The 16745-nt window shown below is 36.2% G+C and overlaps 1 protein-coding gene across 1 annotated transcript in view; it reads left to right on the top strand.

Annotated features, from left to right (window-relative positions):
* LYST (lysosomal trafficking regulator) overlaps positions 1-16745 on the top strand; it is a 176714-nt gene that overhangs the window by 110094 nt on the left and 49875 nt on the right. Inside the window, exons 32-40 of the mRNA XM_060286129.2 lie at positions 2756-2932; positions 3509-3585; positions 3721-3909; positions 5770-5915; positions 6006-6102; positions 7270-7331; positions 8997-9052; positions 11109-11261; positions 15710-15954. Of these exons, the coding sequence (XP_060142112.1) occupies positions 2756-2932; positions 3509-3585; positions 3721-3909; positions 5770-5915; positions 6006-6102; positions 7270-7331; positions 8997-9052; positions 11109-11261; positions 15710-15954 (1202 nt within the window). The remainder of the gene's footprint in view (positions 1-2755; positions 2933-3508; positions 3586-3720; positions 3910-5769; positions 5916-6005; positions 6103-7269; positions 7332-8996; positions 9053-11108; positions 11262-15709; positions 15955-16745) is intronic.

The following is a 16745-nucleotide window of genomic DNA, read 5'->3' on the forward strand; positions in this document are numbered from 1 at the left end:
CAGTTTAAGATTTCTTGGTGGTTCTTCTGTCCTTAGGATACCATTATGGGTGTACCACGAAAATAGTGTATCGTAAAAGCATTTAAAATAATTTTCTCTATTTGGTTATGCCACCAACTTGGCATCAAGTAACTAGTTAGGTTCTTTTTTTTTCCTTCAATTTGCTTTCTGTTTTTAGAGATTCCACTGAATATTTATTTGTTTAATTTTGTTTTTAATTACATAAAATGTCTGCCTGATTCCAAAATCAAAATTGTGAAGCATAGCACATTCAAAGAGGTTCTAGCTTTTATCTCTATATCCTTCCCTCGTTCTTTCCCTTTCCCTGTAGGTAACCATCCTTACCTACAGGTTTTTAAATTTCTTTTGGACATATAAGCAAATCTGTGACACACACACACACACACGTATATATTATCTCCCTCACTTCTTAATACAAAGAAAGATAGTGAACCATACGCATCCTTCTCACTCTACTTTCTTCAACTAACAGTGTATCCTAGCGATCGTTCTGCAGCAGTATGGAGAGCTCTTCTCCTTTTTACAGCTTCCTACAAGCTGTGTTCCATTTGTAATCTGCCTGATTTTTTTTTTTTTTAATTCTGCGTGGATTTTAAAGCCCCAAGCTTCTCTTCTACTGTTACAACTTGAGTCTGGTTAATTCTCTACTCTGTGGCTCCTCCTTTTTTCAACATAGTCCCATCTTTTCTCTTATAACCGCTTCACATCCCTGTAGTCCTACTGACAAGCTGCTTTATTCATGGTGTCCACTCAGCACACCACTCTGTCTCTCCTCCCCTTTGTCTGTCTATATGCCCGTCCTGTCCATTTAGGCACGTACCCACATCACGTGGTACCACCTTCAAAGCCGTCCTTCCTTTCTTTAGTCCACTCAGAACTCTTCCTTCTTGAAACTTCATTGAAACTTTTATTTTTACACATTTTAACATTTTATTATTTTCTTAGGATTTGTGTTTAATAGATTCGATTCCTTAAATCAGTTTTCTGAGAGCTGAAAACAAGACTCCGCATGTGTGTGTCTCCAATAGCACCATTTCTAGTCCCAGGAACTGCAGCCAATAAATGATTGATCAGAGGATGTTAAAATGAGATATTAGAAACAACTTCAGTGTCTAGAAAAATCATGTGTTTCTTTGGGTATTCAGAATGAATAAAAACATTTCTGCTAGTTTTTCAAGATGATTTTTAAATGTCACTGAATACTAAACAGAAATTTTTTAGAGTTCTATCAAGAACATTGCCTTTAAGACACACATATGAAAGTATTCTAGTCATTTACCATTTCTCTTTATTTGCCAACTCTTCAGGCCTTTTACTTGCAGAGCATCTGTTCATTTTTCTCTTTTGGTCAGGTAGCAGCTGTCTCCTGACTAATTTAAAATGTTGCATTAAAATGAGCTTTGCTATTTTCATCATTGCATATGTTCATCTTATGCTTTTGCGAAATGACATGATGTGATTCAGCGTGTTAATTTAAATATCACCCAAAATGTAATAGTTTCCAAATCCATTTGTTGACTATTCACAGTTTAAAATATCATAAAGCCAAATGCAGTGATACTTGTATCAATGTAAATTTTTTAAAAAGTAAAATTATGCATGTTTCACTTGTTGGCAAAATTAATGTCTAAATATACATAGTGTACACATAACCATCAGGTGTAATATCTATGGCATGAAAGGGCCACTTAAAAAATCATGAATCAAAGTTTGGTTTAGGTTTACACTTGGAAGGACCATTGTCATTACCTTAAGTAACACTCTAATTTTCTTTTTAGGGTCTGTTCATAGAAGATTGGCCTAAACCAACCCTTCTCTAGACATGCACAGAACTGAGTGATGATGTATTATTGGTTTAGAGTTTTTCACCTTTTGTTCTCCCTAGGGAATAGTGAATGCTTACAAACAGATCCAAAGATACATTTTTGTTCTGGAATTTTCTCCAATGTTTATTCTCCCAGGTAGAAATTAAAGGAGAAAGAATAATCATGCATAATCCTCTTACCTTAAGGTTTAAAGGAAAGTTTTCCTTCCAGTTCAGTTCTATGAGAAGAACTAAGAATTATTTTTCTTTATCCCAGGCTTATTTTCTGTATTCCTTTAGCAAATCCTCTCCAAAATTCTTTCCCCAAAAGGTTGTGTGCTTGCTTTTTTCCTTCTTTCCTTCTTTTCCTTCCTTCTTTGCTTTCCTTCCTCTTTTCTTCCTCCCTCCCCTCTCCTTCCTTCCTTCCTTCTTTCCTTCTTTTCTTCCTTCCTTTTCCTCTCTTTCTCTTTTTTTTTTTACCTTTTACAATGAAAATTTTCAAACATACTAAGGAAAATGGAGACTAGTGAATACTGTATGAATACCATATGACCGTCACATAGATCTAACAATTGTTAATAATTTTTATCATATTAATATCATTTCTTTTTTCTGAAGTATTTTAAAGTAAATTATAGTAATCATGACATTTTTCAAAAGACATTTTTTATGTAACCGTAACAACATTGTTATACCTAACAAAATTAGCATGTACTGTAATGTCATCATATACCCAACACATAATCGTTTGACAGTTTCTTCAGTTGTTTCCAAAATGTGTTTTTTAGCTGATTTATTTAAACCAGATCCAACCAAATAAATCTAGCAATGTAATTTAATTTACTGTTAAATAATTTAAATGTAAGAAATAAAAATTCTTTATGACTTTAAAAAATTTTAATTAAAAAAATTGTTACTTTTTTTTTAAAGCATGGAGCCAAGTTAGTTTTGTATTTGTCAGAGTTGATACATAATCACGAAGACGAATTGACTGAAGAAGAACTAGACACAGCAGAGCTGCTTATGAATGCTTTAAAGTTATGTGGTCATAAGTGCATCCCCCCCAGTGCATCGACAAAATCAGACCTTATTAAAGTGATTAAAGAGGTGAGTCAGTGAAAGCATAAGAAACAATTTTCTTAGGATATCCGATTGAATATAACTGAAGAATGAAAGGTTTTTTTTTTTTTGTTATAGAGTACCATTGATAATGAATTTGATTTTTTTTTTTTTTTTTTACTTTATATTGCTTTTTTACTATGAGAGAACAAATAGGCCTGTTTTAAGGAGCATTTTATTCTCTGTGGTCTTGCTTATCCATTGTCATTAGCTTTCAGGGAAGGAAAGATTTTAGTAGTGACAAGCAAGTTGAATCATCGACCTTAAGTTCTGGGTTCTTTAATGAAAAGGCAAAATAAGGAAGCAAGCAACTATGCACACCCATCGGGTTTGGCAACCCTAGTTAACTATTCCACCCTAATTTCTGTGACCCAAATTGTGTGGAAACAAAGGGGAGTTATAGCATTATTTAAGTGGTTAATGTATTTTAATATTTTGGTCTCGTGGGGACAATATTTTTTTCCTTTGTTAACTTTGTTTTAAATTTAGTTTGTTGAGCTCTGTGCCAGTGTTAAATGGTAAATAATAAATTTTATATAATATATTATTATCCAAATCTTTTAGGAACAAAAGAAATATGAAACTGAAGAACATGTGAATAAAGCCAACTGGCAGAAAACAGTTAATAATAATCAGCAAAGGTAGGATTTTATGTGTTCTAAAAGCTGTGTCTTTTAGGAACCCATTAGATTTCACATATACTTTTAAAGTATCATGTTTTGATATACATTTAATGTTCCACATATGCTTAACTTATGGGCATCTTGTTTGTTTAGTCTCTTTCAGCGTCTTGATTCAAAATCAAAGGATATATCTAAAATAGCTGCGGATATCACCCAGGCAGTGTCTCTTTCCCAAGGAATTGAGAGAAAAAAGGTGATCCAGCACATCAGAGGAATGTATAAAGTGGATCTGAGTGCCAGCAGACACTGGCAGGAGCTTATTCAACAACTGACGCATGATAGGTAGGCATGAATTTTTATATATTGATGTTATTTTCACTCCAGAGTAAAGATTCATAACATTATCGCATTAGTTTAAATATTTTTTGTTTACTCACTTGTGATTTATTTCATCTTGAAGAATAATCCTATGAGAATATTTTTTTTTAATTTTTAGGGAGAGAAAAAATAATGAGAGGGAGGGGCATTAGCTCTTCCAGAGAGAAAAATCTATATAGTGGCTTTCATTTTAAAATATGATCTTTGCAAAAGAATAGAGAAATCACTGAAACAGGATAGTTGGGAAATAGACCTTTTTCTAGTTAAGATTTTAATAACACAGTTAAAAAAATGCATCACAAATAAGGAAAAGAGGGAAATTAAAGTATTATTCTCTGAATTTGATTAAAATAACTGATTAGTATTATGACTTTGAGGCACTAAACATTATGCACTAATCATTATGCACTAAAGCAAATTCCAGGTGAACAAATGAACGAAACTCAAAAAGTTTACAAAGTAGAAGAAAATAGGATATTTATCAATGGTGATGGACAGATAACTTTCTTAAGATCAAACACAATTGAAGAAAGTACAAAGAAGAAATTAATGGCTTTGACCTTTCATATTTTCCAGTGTATTTAACAAGCACAACCACAACGAAACATCAAAGTTTATTTTCAGCAAGTATTTCACAGTTAACACTTTTATGGTTTTAAAAATGCGTAAAGATTTGAAAATAAAATATCAAGATCCCAAAAGTTTGAATAAGCAAAAGACATGAATATACTCTTCACATAAGACAAATAGAATTAATAAACAGATGGGACAATATTGACTATTGCTAGAAGCTGATTTAAAACCTTTAGATACCGTATTTTACCTTTTATGGTACAAAAAAAAATTATTTTTAGGTGCTAATCTCCACAGCAGGAAGAAATGTATCTTAGCCCTTGGTCAGAGGTTTGGTGGCATTGTACACTTTGACATGTGTCAGGAACCCTACAAACATTTTATTTCTAGTTCCAGTTACCCTGTTTTAGTGATTCTGTCCTAAGGAAAATATTCAAAATATGGAAAAGCAATAAGCATAAAGGTTTTCATCTCTGCATTATTTATGTTAGTGAATGAATTGGAAACAACTTAAATATATAATAATAGTAATAGAGTTAAATACATTATTATGCATCCACTCAATATAACGTTAGCCACTTAAAATGGTAATAATAAAGACTATACTGTGTTCAGTGAAAGGAGGCGGGATATAGAAATGTGTATACATAATAATTTTAACTGCAATTTTAAAAACTGAAAGAAAGTAATCACTACCAGTATTTTGGTATGTTTGGGGTAGTGGGATTAAGGGTAATTTTTTTTCTCTTATCTATTTCTAAAAATGTATTTAATATGGTTCTGTTTCCTTTCATTTAAAATATTAATTTACTTTAAAACATTTTAAGAAATGTGATTACTACAAAAGTGAACTCATTTTATTTGTTTTATTAGATAATAGGCAAAATGGGAAATGAAGAAAATTAATTTGGAAAATTGATTTTTTTCTTTAGTTAACCATACTAAGTCTAATATATTGCTAAAGCATACATAGTAGTCATGCTCTATCTTTTTAAAAATTTAATAGATACAAGAAATTGGTAGCAGAGCTTGCCTTGAGGCAGGGTCAGTGGGACTCCGGGACTCTTTTTTTTTTAAATGTTATTCTTTTATACAATGTGTATGCATATCCTAGTCTAATTATATAACTGGTTGGGATTTCTCAATTGAATAGATACATTTTGATTTATTTATTCAATTTCTATAATGATTTTTTTTTTAAACTACAAATACTTCAGGTTGCCACTTAAAATCTTTTCTTTTCACTTGCAGAGCAGTCTGGTATGACCCCATCTACTATCCAACTTCATGGCAGTTGGATCCAACAGAAGGGCCAAATCGAGAGAGAAGGCGCTTACAGAGATGTTACCTAACTATTCCAAATAAGTATCTCCTTAGGGATAGACAAAAATCAGAAGGTGATAGTGGCTTCTTGACTCAACATGTAAATATAGCAGATTAACTATGCGCATTACACAAAGATAATAATGTCCTTTTTTCCTCAGCAGATGTGGTCAAACCACCACTCTCTTACCTATTTGAAGACAAAACTCATTCTTCTTTCTCTTCTACTGTAAAGGACAAAGCTGCAAGTGAGTCTATAAGGTAAATTTGAATCCATAAGACATTTTCTCTTTTGTTGAAGGTGTTAAAGACTTTAATAGTCTATTGTTGTGCTTATGTAATATTTATTTTAGATAATGCCATGGTTTGGGGAAAGATCCTAAATATGGCTCAAAGAGAAGACAAAGCTGAATGGCCAGAATCCAAAAAGAACAGACATTTTTGTTAGGGAGGATTCATTGGACTTCAGTCATCATGCTCTGGCCCTTGGTTGCATACATATATTTTTGTAGTTGATTTTTCCAACAACTCTGTGAAATAGCGCTGCTGGTGGCATCTCAAGAGGCAATCTAGTGTATTGATTAAAGGTTCAAATCCTAGTTCCTCCTCTTACTAGCCATCTGATCTTAGCCTCTGTCTGTCTCAGTTTCCTCATCTGTTACATGAGGAGGATAAGTCATAGCACTGTTCAGTGGGTCAGTATGGTAACTATTGATAGTATTATCATTATTGTTGTGGTCGAGGTTGTTATTGATGCCCATCGTATAGATGAAAAACTGCGAGACTCAAAAAAGGTAAGTGACTTGACTAAAGAATAGAGGAGGGCTTCCCTGGTGGCGCAGTGGTTGAGAGTCCGCCTGCCGATGCAGGGGACGCGGGTTTGTGCCCCTGTCCGGGAGGATCCCACATGCCGCGGAGCGGCTGGGCCCGTGAGCCATGGCCGCTGAGCCTGCGCGTCCGGAGCCTGTGCTCCGCAACGGGAGGGGCCACAACAGTGAGAGGCCCGTGTACCGCAAAAAAAAAAAAAGAATAGAGGAACTTTTCTGACTCTGAATCCCCCCTTTTTCCTAGAATGCTAAGCTTCTTTTCTGTGTTTGAAGTATCAGAGCCATGAACCAATGTTTGCTTATTTACTGGAAAATGTAAAATATTGAAATCTCTTTTAAATAATGGAATCCCTGTATTCTGCATAAGAGTGTTGGGATTATTCACCTTTTCTAAAAGTTTCTGCTATTTTCTCCTCTATTATAATGTCAATAAATGAGATCTTTTCAAATCTCAATAAATGAGATTTTAACAAGATGTTTTATGCTTTTGAAACTCTAGTCTGCGTTGCTGAAATCTTCTATGATAAAATAAAATAAAGCTTTTACTCTCTGAAATTGGTCAAAACATTTAATCATAGTAATTTTAAATATGTTTTGACAGAGTGAATCGAAGATGTATCAGCGTTGCACCGTCTAGAGAGACAGCTGGTGAATTGTTGTTAGGTAAGTCCCATTTTGCAGATTTTTACACATATTCACCCTGCCTATTTTATTCTTAGATAATTTGAAGCATTGTTTTGACACACTACCATTAAATGAGATGAACTTTCTATAACAAATAACCTCTTTCTTATAGGTTATTTTGCCTTAACATTGTATATAATGTAGATGACTCATGAATGTGAAAAATGACAGTCTTATTCTCTGAAAAGCACATGAACAGCATTTTAATTTTTTTTTTTTTTTGGGGGGGGGTACGCGGGCCTCTCACTGTTGTGGCCTCTCCCGTTGCGGAGCACAGGCTCCGGACGCGCAGGCTCAGCGGCCATGCTCACGGGCCCAGCCGCGGGGCATGTGGGATCTTCCCAGACCGGGCACGAACCCATGTCCCCTGCATCGGCAGGTGGACTCTCACCACTGCGCCACCAGGGAAGCCCTTTAATTTTTATAAAATTGACTTTCTTCATGAGTATACATTTTTATATTTGATCATTCCTTTTATTATATATCAATTTTTATTTTTAAAGTAAAGAATTATTGGTATACTTATAAGCCTACTGTTTTAACAGATACCCCTATGCATATGAAATATATCCACCTTGAGATTGTTCATAATTTATATTCTCTATTGTACTTCTGAGAGAAAGGCCAAGACTGTTGATCCATGGATAGTTACATTTGGTGAGAAACTTTTTCCTCAAGACGTGAAGGAATAAGGTTTTATCACTCTAGTCTCTATACCCTTAAAGAACCAATTTGTACGCTGTGGGCCAGTTGTTCTCAAAGCGCGGTCCCCGAATCAGGAGCATCAGCATCACATAGGAACTTCTAAGAAATACGCATTCTCAGGCCCCAGCCCAGACCTGCTGAATCTGAAACTCTGTGGGTGAGGCCCAGCGATCTGCATTTTTATGAACCCTGCAGAGATTCTGATGCACCCTCAAATTTGAGAGTCGCTGCAGTTGGCTAAAGCTATAGCCCCGAAGGCCTGACAGGCAGAGTTTCGAGCTTGCCAGGGCTGAGCGCCATGGTCACAAGGATGGAGATGGTGCCTTTCTCCGAGCCAGCCGTGCCAGTGCTCAAGGTGACCAGCACCCACTGCAGAGCCCCAGGGAAGTTTCTACTGTTTGGATACATGACGTAGGGACATGCATTAACAACAGCCTATCAAGCAGGAAAAATTGGGGAAGTATCTTGTAAGGCCTTTTCTGCCCTATTGAGTGTTTAAGTCAGCAAAATAATTAAGCGTTCCTCTTTTGCTAGAAAATTTAGTTGATAACTTGACTTCAGTTAATGTATGACAAAATAAAGCAAAGTAATATGCTAGTAACCTAAGAAGAATACTGGTAATAATTAATAGCCTAAACCTTTTAGCATGAAGTGGCAGACACTGTTAATAAACATTTTACATATATTCTAATTTAATTCCCACAGTAACCCTGTGAAATAGAGTCCTCCCTCTTCTTTTTATAATGAGGCTAAAGTACAAAGAGGTTAAGCAACTTGCCGAAGATCTCATGGATGCGCTTCAAAAATATTTATTGAGTATTAGCTCGTTCTGGGTTCTGGGATTCAAATTCAGTCCAACTGACTCCAGAGGCATGCCTTTAACCATATAAGGTAATAGTGCATATACATTTTTAAACTCATACCGATTATTTTCTGCAGGTAAATGTGGAATGTATTTTGTGGAAGATAACGCTTCTGACACAGTTGAAAGTTCCGTGAGTAGAGGCTTAAGTTTGCGTTTGTATGAATCTAGACAAATTCCCAAAATGTATAAATTTAATACAACCAGAGAGCTTGTAGAAAGAACTGTTAGAGTTCATTAATTGTCGCACTCTGTGTAAATTTGTCTGAATTCCAATTTTTTTTTAAAGATAATTTTAAAAAGAAGACCATGCCATCCCCTCTGGTTCATGGTCTGATTCGCAGAGCCCTGAGTATTATGAGTCATATGCTGAAGTGCTCCTGTTATTTCTGTGTATGTCCACTCGATTTCTCACTACTGTCCTCAGTAGCAACAAATTCCCTGCCACTCCCAGTTTCCTATCATGTACATTTGCCTTCAAAAAGAAAGAAAAATATTGTCTAATTGAATAACTTAAGTAATCCTGATATTCACATAGCTTAGTAGTCATGATTTTTATTCTTCTGGAAATGCTGATATCAATCAAAAAATAACAAAAAAGACTCAATTCACATTTTTGTACAGAAAAGCATTTTATCTATTTGAATTCATTTACATGCCATTAAAATATTGTTTTGAGAGCCCTGTAACAGGAGAAGTAAGGCTCTTTGTTTCAGAACTTCTAAAGCTACAAACTGCTAAGGATGTAAGTAAATAAGATTATGTATGGTTTTATGGTGAATACATATTTGATTCAAAGAAATCAATGAGTGAAAACATAAAATTTGGTTGTAAAGCAAATCATGTTAAAAAATAATTAATTTAATATAGCCCCCGAAAATTGAGTAGGCATTATTTCATCATTCATATAGGAATTACTACAGTATTTATCCCAGCTAGTAAAAATATAGTTATGTTATTTTTCAAGATGCATCTTTTCAGCAACCAAAGAATTTAATAGTTGATACATGAACCAGCTTTTTTTCTGGATCCAAAAGGTTACATATTCCACCTTTAAAACTCGAAAAAGACCCTTGCTTTTTTTTTTAGACCCTTGCTTTTTAATAGATTGAAGCCTTCTTCTTTTCTCTGTCCTTTTGTAGCATTTTTTTCTTACTTCCTGTATGACATTTGCTATCTTGCCTTTTAAAAGTGGGTGCAAATATCTCATCCCCCCTTTTTATCATACATAGATTTATTTTATGCAGAGCACTTAGCAGAGCACCTTGCCTGTAGATGCTTAATTAATGTTTATTAACTTGAATTCATGTTGAATGTCAAAGCTAAACAGGGAGGATTTTGGTTTTAAGAATGAGAATATTACGTGTTCGTTAAAATATTTTATTTTCTTTGTAATATATTTCCTGTCTCTACTTCTAGAAATGGGTTGGAACCCAGTACAGTAGTAAAGCACACATAGAGCAGGCCAAAGTGTCACTTCCTCCTTACAGCTGTTTTTCAAATTTCTCTTTATTTTTGACTCCTGGAGATTTCATTTCCCTTACTTTCTTGCAAGCTCAACTATACATATAAAAGAATATTTGCTTAGTAAAAGAAATCGGTCTGAGAGGTCTACATACTGTATGATTCCAACCATATGACGTTCTGGAAAAAGGAAAACGGTGGAGACAATAAAAAGATCAGTGGCTGCCAGATGGAACAGAAGGGAATTTTAGGGCAGTGAGACTAGTCTGTATGATACTGTAATGGTGGATACATGTCATTAAACATTTGTCAAAACCCATTGAACTATACAACACCAAGATTAAACTATGGACTTTAGTTAAGAATAACCTATTCAATAGTGGCTCATCAGTTGTAGCACATGCACCACGTGAGAACAAGGTGTTCACAGTAGGGAAACTGAGTGCGGGGAAACATGGAGCGCCATGCTACTGCTCGATTCTATAAACCTAAAACTGCTCTAAAAAATACAGCCTTCTAAAAAAGTTTAAACGAAGTCTATTTAAATTCTTTTCCTTAGATTTTTTAATCCAGCATTTTGAAGGGTTTAGTAGTGGGAGGATTTTCAGAGAATCTTACCTGCCATTTTGCCACAAAAGGAAGACTTTCTATTGCATTTTGATAGTTTTTAACAATCTAAAATTATGTAGAGCAAATTACTTTCATGTTATTTCCTTTGTCTTTAGAGCCTTCAGGGAGAATTGGAACCAGCATCATTTTCCTGGACATATGAAGAAATTAAAGAAGTTCACAAGCGTTGGTGGCAATTGAGAGATAATGCAGTAGAAATCTTTTTAACAAATGGCAGAACACTCCTGTTGGCATTTGATAACACCAAGGTAGATTTGCCTTTATTAATACATATACTTTTTCAAAGCGATCATGGATCAGTGTAACTACACTCATACTGATTAAATGAAGTTTTAACTTATTTAAACTTTGTTTCTGAAATTAAATAAAAATTGCCTTATTTCTTAGTACTGATTAAATACTTAGTTATATTAGGATTACTTTTGTCCTCCAAAACTGTATTAAATTCTCATTCCCCAGAGTGACAGTATCTGTAAAAGGCAAATGAACGAATGTATAACCAACCTGAAAGTAGTTTAACCTTGATAGTAGATTCCATTTTTTGACGAACCCTTTTCTGACCGCCACATCCTTTCAGCTACTATGTGTCTGCTAGCCTTTATAGAAAACCTCTTGGAAGAAACTGTGAATGCTTGCTGCTTCCAATTCCTCCCCTCCGGTTCTCTTTGGAAACGCTCCAGTCAGATCTTCGTCTCAGCACTCCTCCTGTAACTTCTCTGGTTAGCATCACCAGTGACCTCCGTGTTGCTAAACCCTATGGTCATATTTCTTAGTCTTCATCTTACTTGACTCCTCAGCAGCCTTTGACACAGCTGATCATTCTCTCTTTCTTTAAAGAAAGGGGAAAAAAAAAAAAACCTTCCTCACTGGTCTTCTGAGTTATCACTTTCTTAGTTCTCCTTTTAGCTCACCAGCCATTCCTCCTCAGTCTTGTTTGCAGATGCTTCCTCTGGGCATCTTGGCACTCACTCTTCATTTTATTTTTTATTTTTTAAATTTTTTGGCCGCAGTGCACGGTTCTCAGGATCTTAGTTCCTGGACCAGGGATTGAACATCCAGGAATTGAATCCAGGCCATGGCAGTGAAAGCGCCGAGTCCTACACTGGAACGCTAGGGAATTCCCAGGGTTCACCCTCCAGACCTCTTCTCTTCTCATCCCATCTTGTGACTTTAAATACTCTCTGTGTTATAATGACTTATAGATTTATATCACCACCCAAACCTCTTCCCTGGATGCCCACTCAAATATTTAAGTTTCTACTTGGCATCTCCACTTGGAAGTCTAATTGGCATCTCAAATTTTACACAGACAAAACTGAACTTCTAATCTCCCCCGCAAAATCTCTTTGCAGTTTTCCCCATCTCAGTAAATGGTGACTCCAGTGTTTCTGATTGGCCAGGTCAGAAACCTGGGGATTATCCTCGACTCCTCTTATTCTTTCATCTACTACATCTACTCTATCAGTAAGTTCTGTTAGCTCACCCCTCAGAATACATCCAGAATCTGACTGCTTCCACTGCTACCATCCTGGTCCAAGCCAGTCATCTCTTGCATAAATCATTACACTAGCCTCCTAACTGGCCTCCCTGCTTCCATACTCCCTCTTCTTTCAGACTGCTCTCAACACAGCAGCTAAAGTGTGTCAGGTCGTGCCATTCCTCTGCTCAAAACCCTCCGACCACTTTCTGTGTCACTCTATTAAAGGCAGAGACCTTATAGTGTTGAATAATCTGGCACTTCCTTATCTCTCTGACCTTATCTTCTACCATTCTATCCTTCACTCTCTCTAATCCATCTGTGGAGACCCTGTTTGCCTTGACTATAGCAGACACACTGATGCCTCAGGGCCTTGGCACTTACTGCTCCCTAGAATGCTGCCTGGAATGCTTTTCCTCTTAGAACTACATTACTGACTCCCTTACTTTTTTCAGGTTCCCTGGTCAAATGTCTTCTTATCAGAGAGACTTCCCTGATTACTCTAAATAAAACAGCAACCCTTGCCTCACTGCCACCCCCAAGCATCCCTTATCTCCTTTGCTTTGCTCTATTTTTTTCACAGCACTTAAAAGCATCCAACAGTGTCTCCCCAGTAGACTGTAAGGATTTTGTTTTGTTAAGTGCTTCAGCTTTAGCACCTTAAACGTGCTGGTATATAGGTGCTCAATATTTGTTGAATGAATAAATGTTTCCTTTTTCTTGCTGAGGTTAGTATGCAAACTGTCATAAATTCTTTTCCACCAACCTTAGCTTCAGCAGTAGGCAACCTTCAGATTTATTTATTTTTTATTTTTATTGGAGTATAGTTGCTTTACAATGTTGTGTTAGTTTCTGCTGTACAGCAAAGTGAATCAGCTATATGTATACCTATATCCACTCTTTTTTGGATTTCCTTCCATTTAGGTCACCACAGAGCACTGAGTAAGGTTCCCTGTGCTATACTGTAGGTTCTCATTTGTTATCTTTTTTTTTTTTTTGCGGTACGAGGGCCTCTCACTGTTGTGGCCTCTCCCGTTGCGGAGCACAGGCTCTGGATGCGCAGGCTCAGCGGCCATGGCTCACAGGCCCAGCCGCTCCGTGGCATGTGGGATCTTCCCAGACCAGGGCACGAACCTGCGTCCCCTGCATCGGCAGGCAGACTCTCAACCACTGCCACCAGGGAAGCCCTAGTTATCTATTTTATACATAGTATCAATTGTGTTTATATGTCAATCCCAATCTCCCAGTTCATCCCACCCCGACCCTTCCCCCTTGGTATCCGTACGTTTGTTCTCTACGTCTGTGTCTCTATTTCTGCTTTGTAAATAAGATCTTCTATACCAGTTTTTTCAGATTCCATATATATGCATTAATATATGATATTTGGGGCTTCGCTGGTGGCGCAGTGGTTGAGAGTCCGCCTGCCGATGCCGGGGACATGGGTTCGTGCCCTGGTCCGGGAAGATCCCACATGTCGTGGAGCGGCTGGGCCTGTGAGCCATGGCCGCTGAGCCTGCGCGTCCGGAGCCTGTGCTCCACAGCGGGAGAGGCCACAACAGTGAGAGGCCCGCGTACCGCAAAAAAAAAAAAAAAAAAATATATATATATATATATGTATGTATATGATATTTGTTTTTCTCTTTCTGACTTACTTCACTCTGTATGACAGTCTCTAGGTCCATCCACGTCTCTACAAATGACCCAATTTTGTTCCTTTTTTATGGCTGAGTAATATTCCATTGTATATATGTACCGCATCTTCTTTATCCATTCTTCTTTTGATGGACATGTAGGCTGCTTTCCTGCCCTGGCTATTGTAAATAGTGCTGCAGTGAACATTGGGGTGCATGTGTCTTTTTGAATTATGGTTTTCTCTGGGTATATGTCCAGTAGTGGGATTGCTGGGTCACATGGTAGTTCTATTTTTAGTTTTTTAGGGAACCTCCATATTGTAACCTTCAGATTTAGAATATAAGTTTAATTTTTGTTTTTGCCTTGAACCGATTCTTTTTTTTTAATTATCATAAAAATACATAACATAAAAGTTGCCATCTTAACCATTTTCAAGCGTACAGTTCAGTTGTGTTAAGTATATTCACATTGTTGTGAAACAGACCTTCAGGTTTAGGTTCTTAAACACCCTGTAATCTTGCCTATTCCATAACCAAGATCATTCTTCTCATTCACTTTTAGTCTCATCTTTGATTATCCACATCTGTGGCTCACCTTCCTATGCGTAAAGCATATACACATTTAAGAGGGGTAATTCAAATTTGTTTTTAGCAAAGTCCTGGCTCGTCTGTTTTTTTCCATTTATTATCAATTATCATTTAATTGCTTTAGAAGAAATCAGAATACCTTTTTTCTGTGACAGAACTTTTGTGCCTCTCTAAAAAAAGAGTTTATATACTAGTTTTCAATCAGTAGTGAAAATCAAGTATTCTGTTTTACATAGGATAGTTTATTTCATTCTCAGGAAATAAATATTATTACCCTCATATTACAGGTATGATAACTGTAACACAAAGAGTTTAAGCAAGAAAAAAGACCAGTTCTGTCTGTCAGAAAACTATGCTCTTTCTACTGCATCATGTTGCATTTATTTAGGTGAAGACTCTTCATTTTCCTTTATTGATTTTTTTTCTTAGGGTCTGTATATAATTGACTTTTCTATACAGACTTCTTAGTTTCTTACTGATTTCTCCAGCTGCAAAACATAGTGGTTAAGAGCCACAAGTGAATGAATATAAAAAAAAAAAAAGAAATAGACTCATAGATATGGAGAACAAACTAGTGGTACCAGTGGGGAGAGAGAAGGAGGAGGAGCAAGATAAGGGGAGAGGATTAAGAGGTACAAACTATTATGTACAAAATAAATAAGTTACAAGGGTATATGGTACAGCACAAGGAATGAAACCAACATTTTATAACAACTTTAAATGGAGTATAATTTATAAAAAAATTGAATCACTATGTTGTACACCTAAAACTAATATAATATTGTTAATCAACTATACTTCAATAAATAAATAAATAGCCCAACCTTTGGAGGAAGACGTGGATTTGAATCTCAGTTCCCCACCAGTCAATGTTATTGGGCAAAAAGTATTTTCTTGGAGGACTTGAGCTTAGTAACATGCCTATAATATCATGGATTCTTTGGAGGAAAATGTCAAGCCTAAAAATAAAATCTGGGTTTTTTCTCTCCTTCCCTTATAGGTTCGTGATGATGTGTACCACAATATACTAACAAATAACCTCCCTAATCTTCTGGAATATGGCAATATCACCGCTCTGACAAATTTATGGTATACTGGACAAATTACTAATTTTGAATATTTGACTCACTTAAACAAACATGCCGGCCGATCCTTTAATGATCTCATGCAGTATCCAGTGTTCCCGTTTATCCTAGCTGACTACGTTAGTGAGACCCTTGACCTCAACGATCCATCAGTGTACAGGTAACTAAAGACATCATCACCTTTTGGCTTTGTCAATATGATGTATTTATTTTACTGAAGTTCTTATTGTGAGAATTTTCAAATATGCACAAAAATAGAATGAATGTATAATGAGCCCCATATGACCATGACCCCAGCTCAACAATTACCAAGATTTTTGCCAAACTTATGTCATCTTTTTTTTTCTTCTTAAGATGCGCCCACAAATCTTTTATGTCATTCATATGATCTTTAGTACACATCTCTTAAGAAAAAAGGGGGACATTTTCTTTCATAGCCTCAGTGCTGTTATCATATCTAAGAAAATCAACAGTAATTTCATGGTCTCATCTAACATCCAGTCCATTTTCCAATGTCCCCTGAGTATATCAGAGGTGTCTTTCTATAGCTGATTTGTTTGAGTCAGGCCCACTGTCACCTTTGGTTGCTTTGTGTCTAAAGACATAACATCTAGAACAGCCCTATTTTTGTGTATGTATTTTTCTCTTTCTTTCTTCCTAACATTGACTTGTTTTTAAAACAAAAATAAGTCATTTATCTTGTAGGATGTCCCCCATTCCACATTAGCATTTAGGTTTTTCCTCTAGCCTCTGTACTTCCTAGAGACTGCAAATTACTTCTAAAGCCTTGCTTAGATGCAGATTCAACATTTTTTGGCAAGAATCCTCTAGAGGAGGTGGTGTGGACTTTTTATTGCCCCATATCAGGAGGCCTGTGATATCCCACTCTAAGGATGCTTAGGCTGGTCCGTGGGTCCAGCCTCCCGTTGAACTTGTTTCTTTCATTGATGA

The sequence above is a fragment of the Globicephala melas genome, chromosome 16 (assembly GCF_963455315.2).
Source record: "Globicephala melas chromosome 16, mGloMel1.2, whole genome shotgun sequence".
Taxonomy (NCBI): Eukaryota; Metazoa; Chordata; class Mammalia; order Artiodactyla; family Delphinidae; genus Globicephala; species Globicephala melas.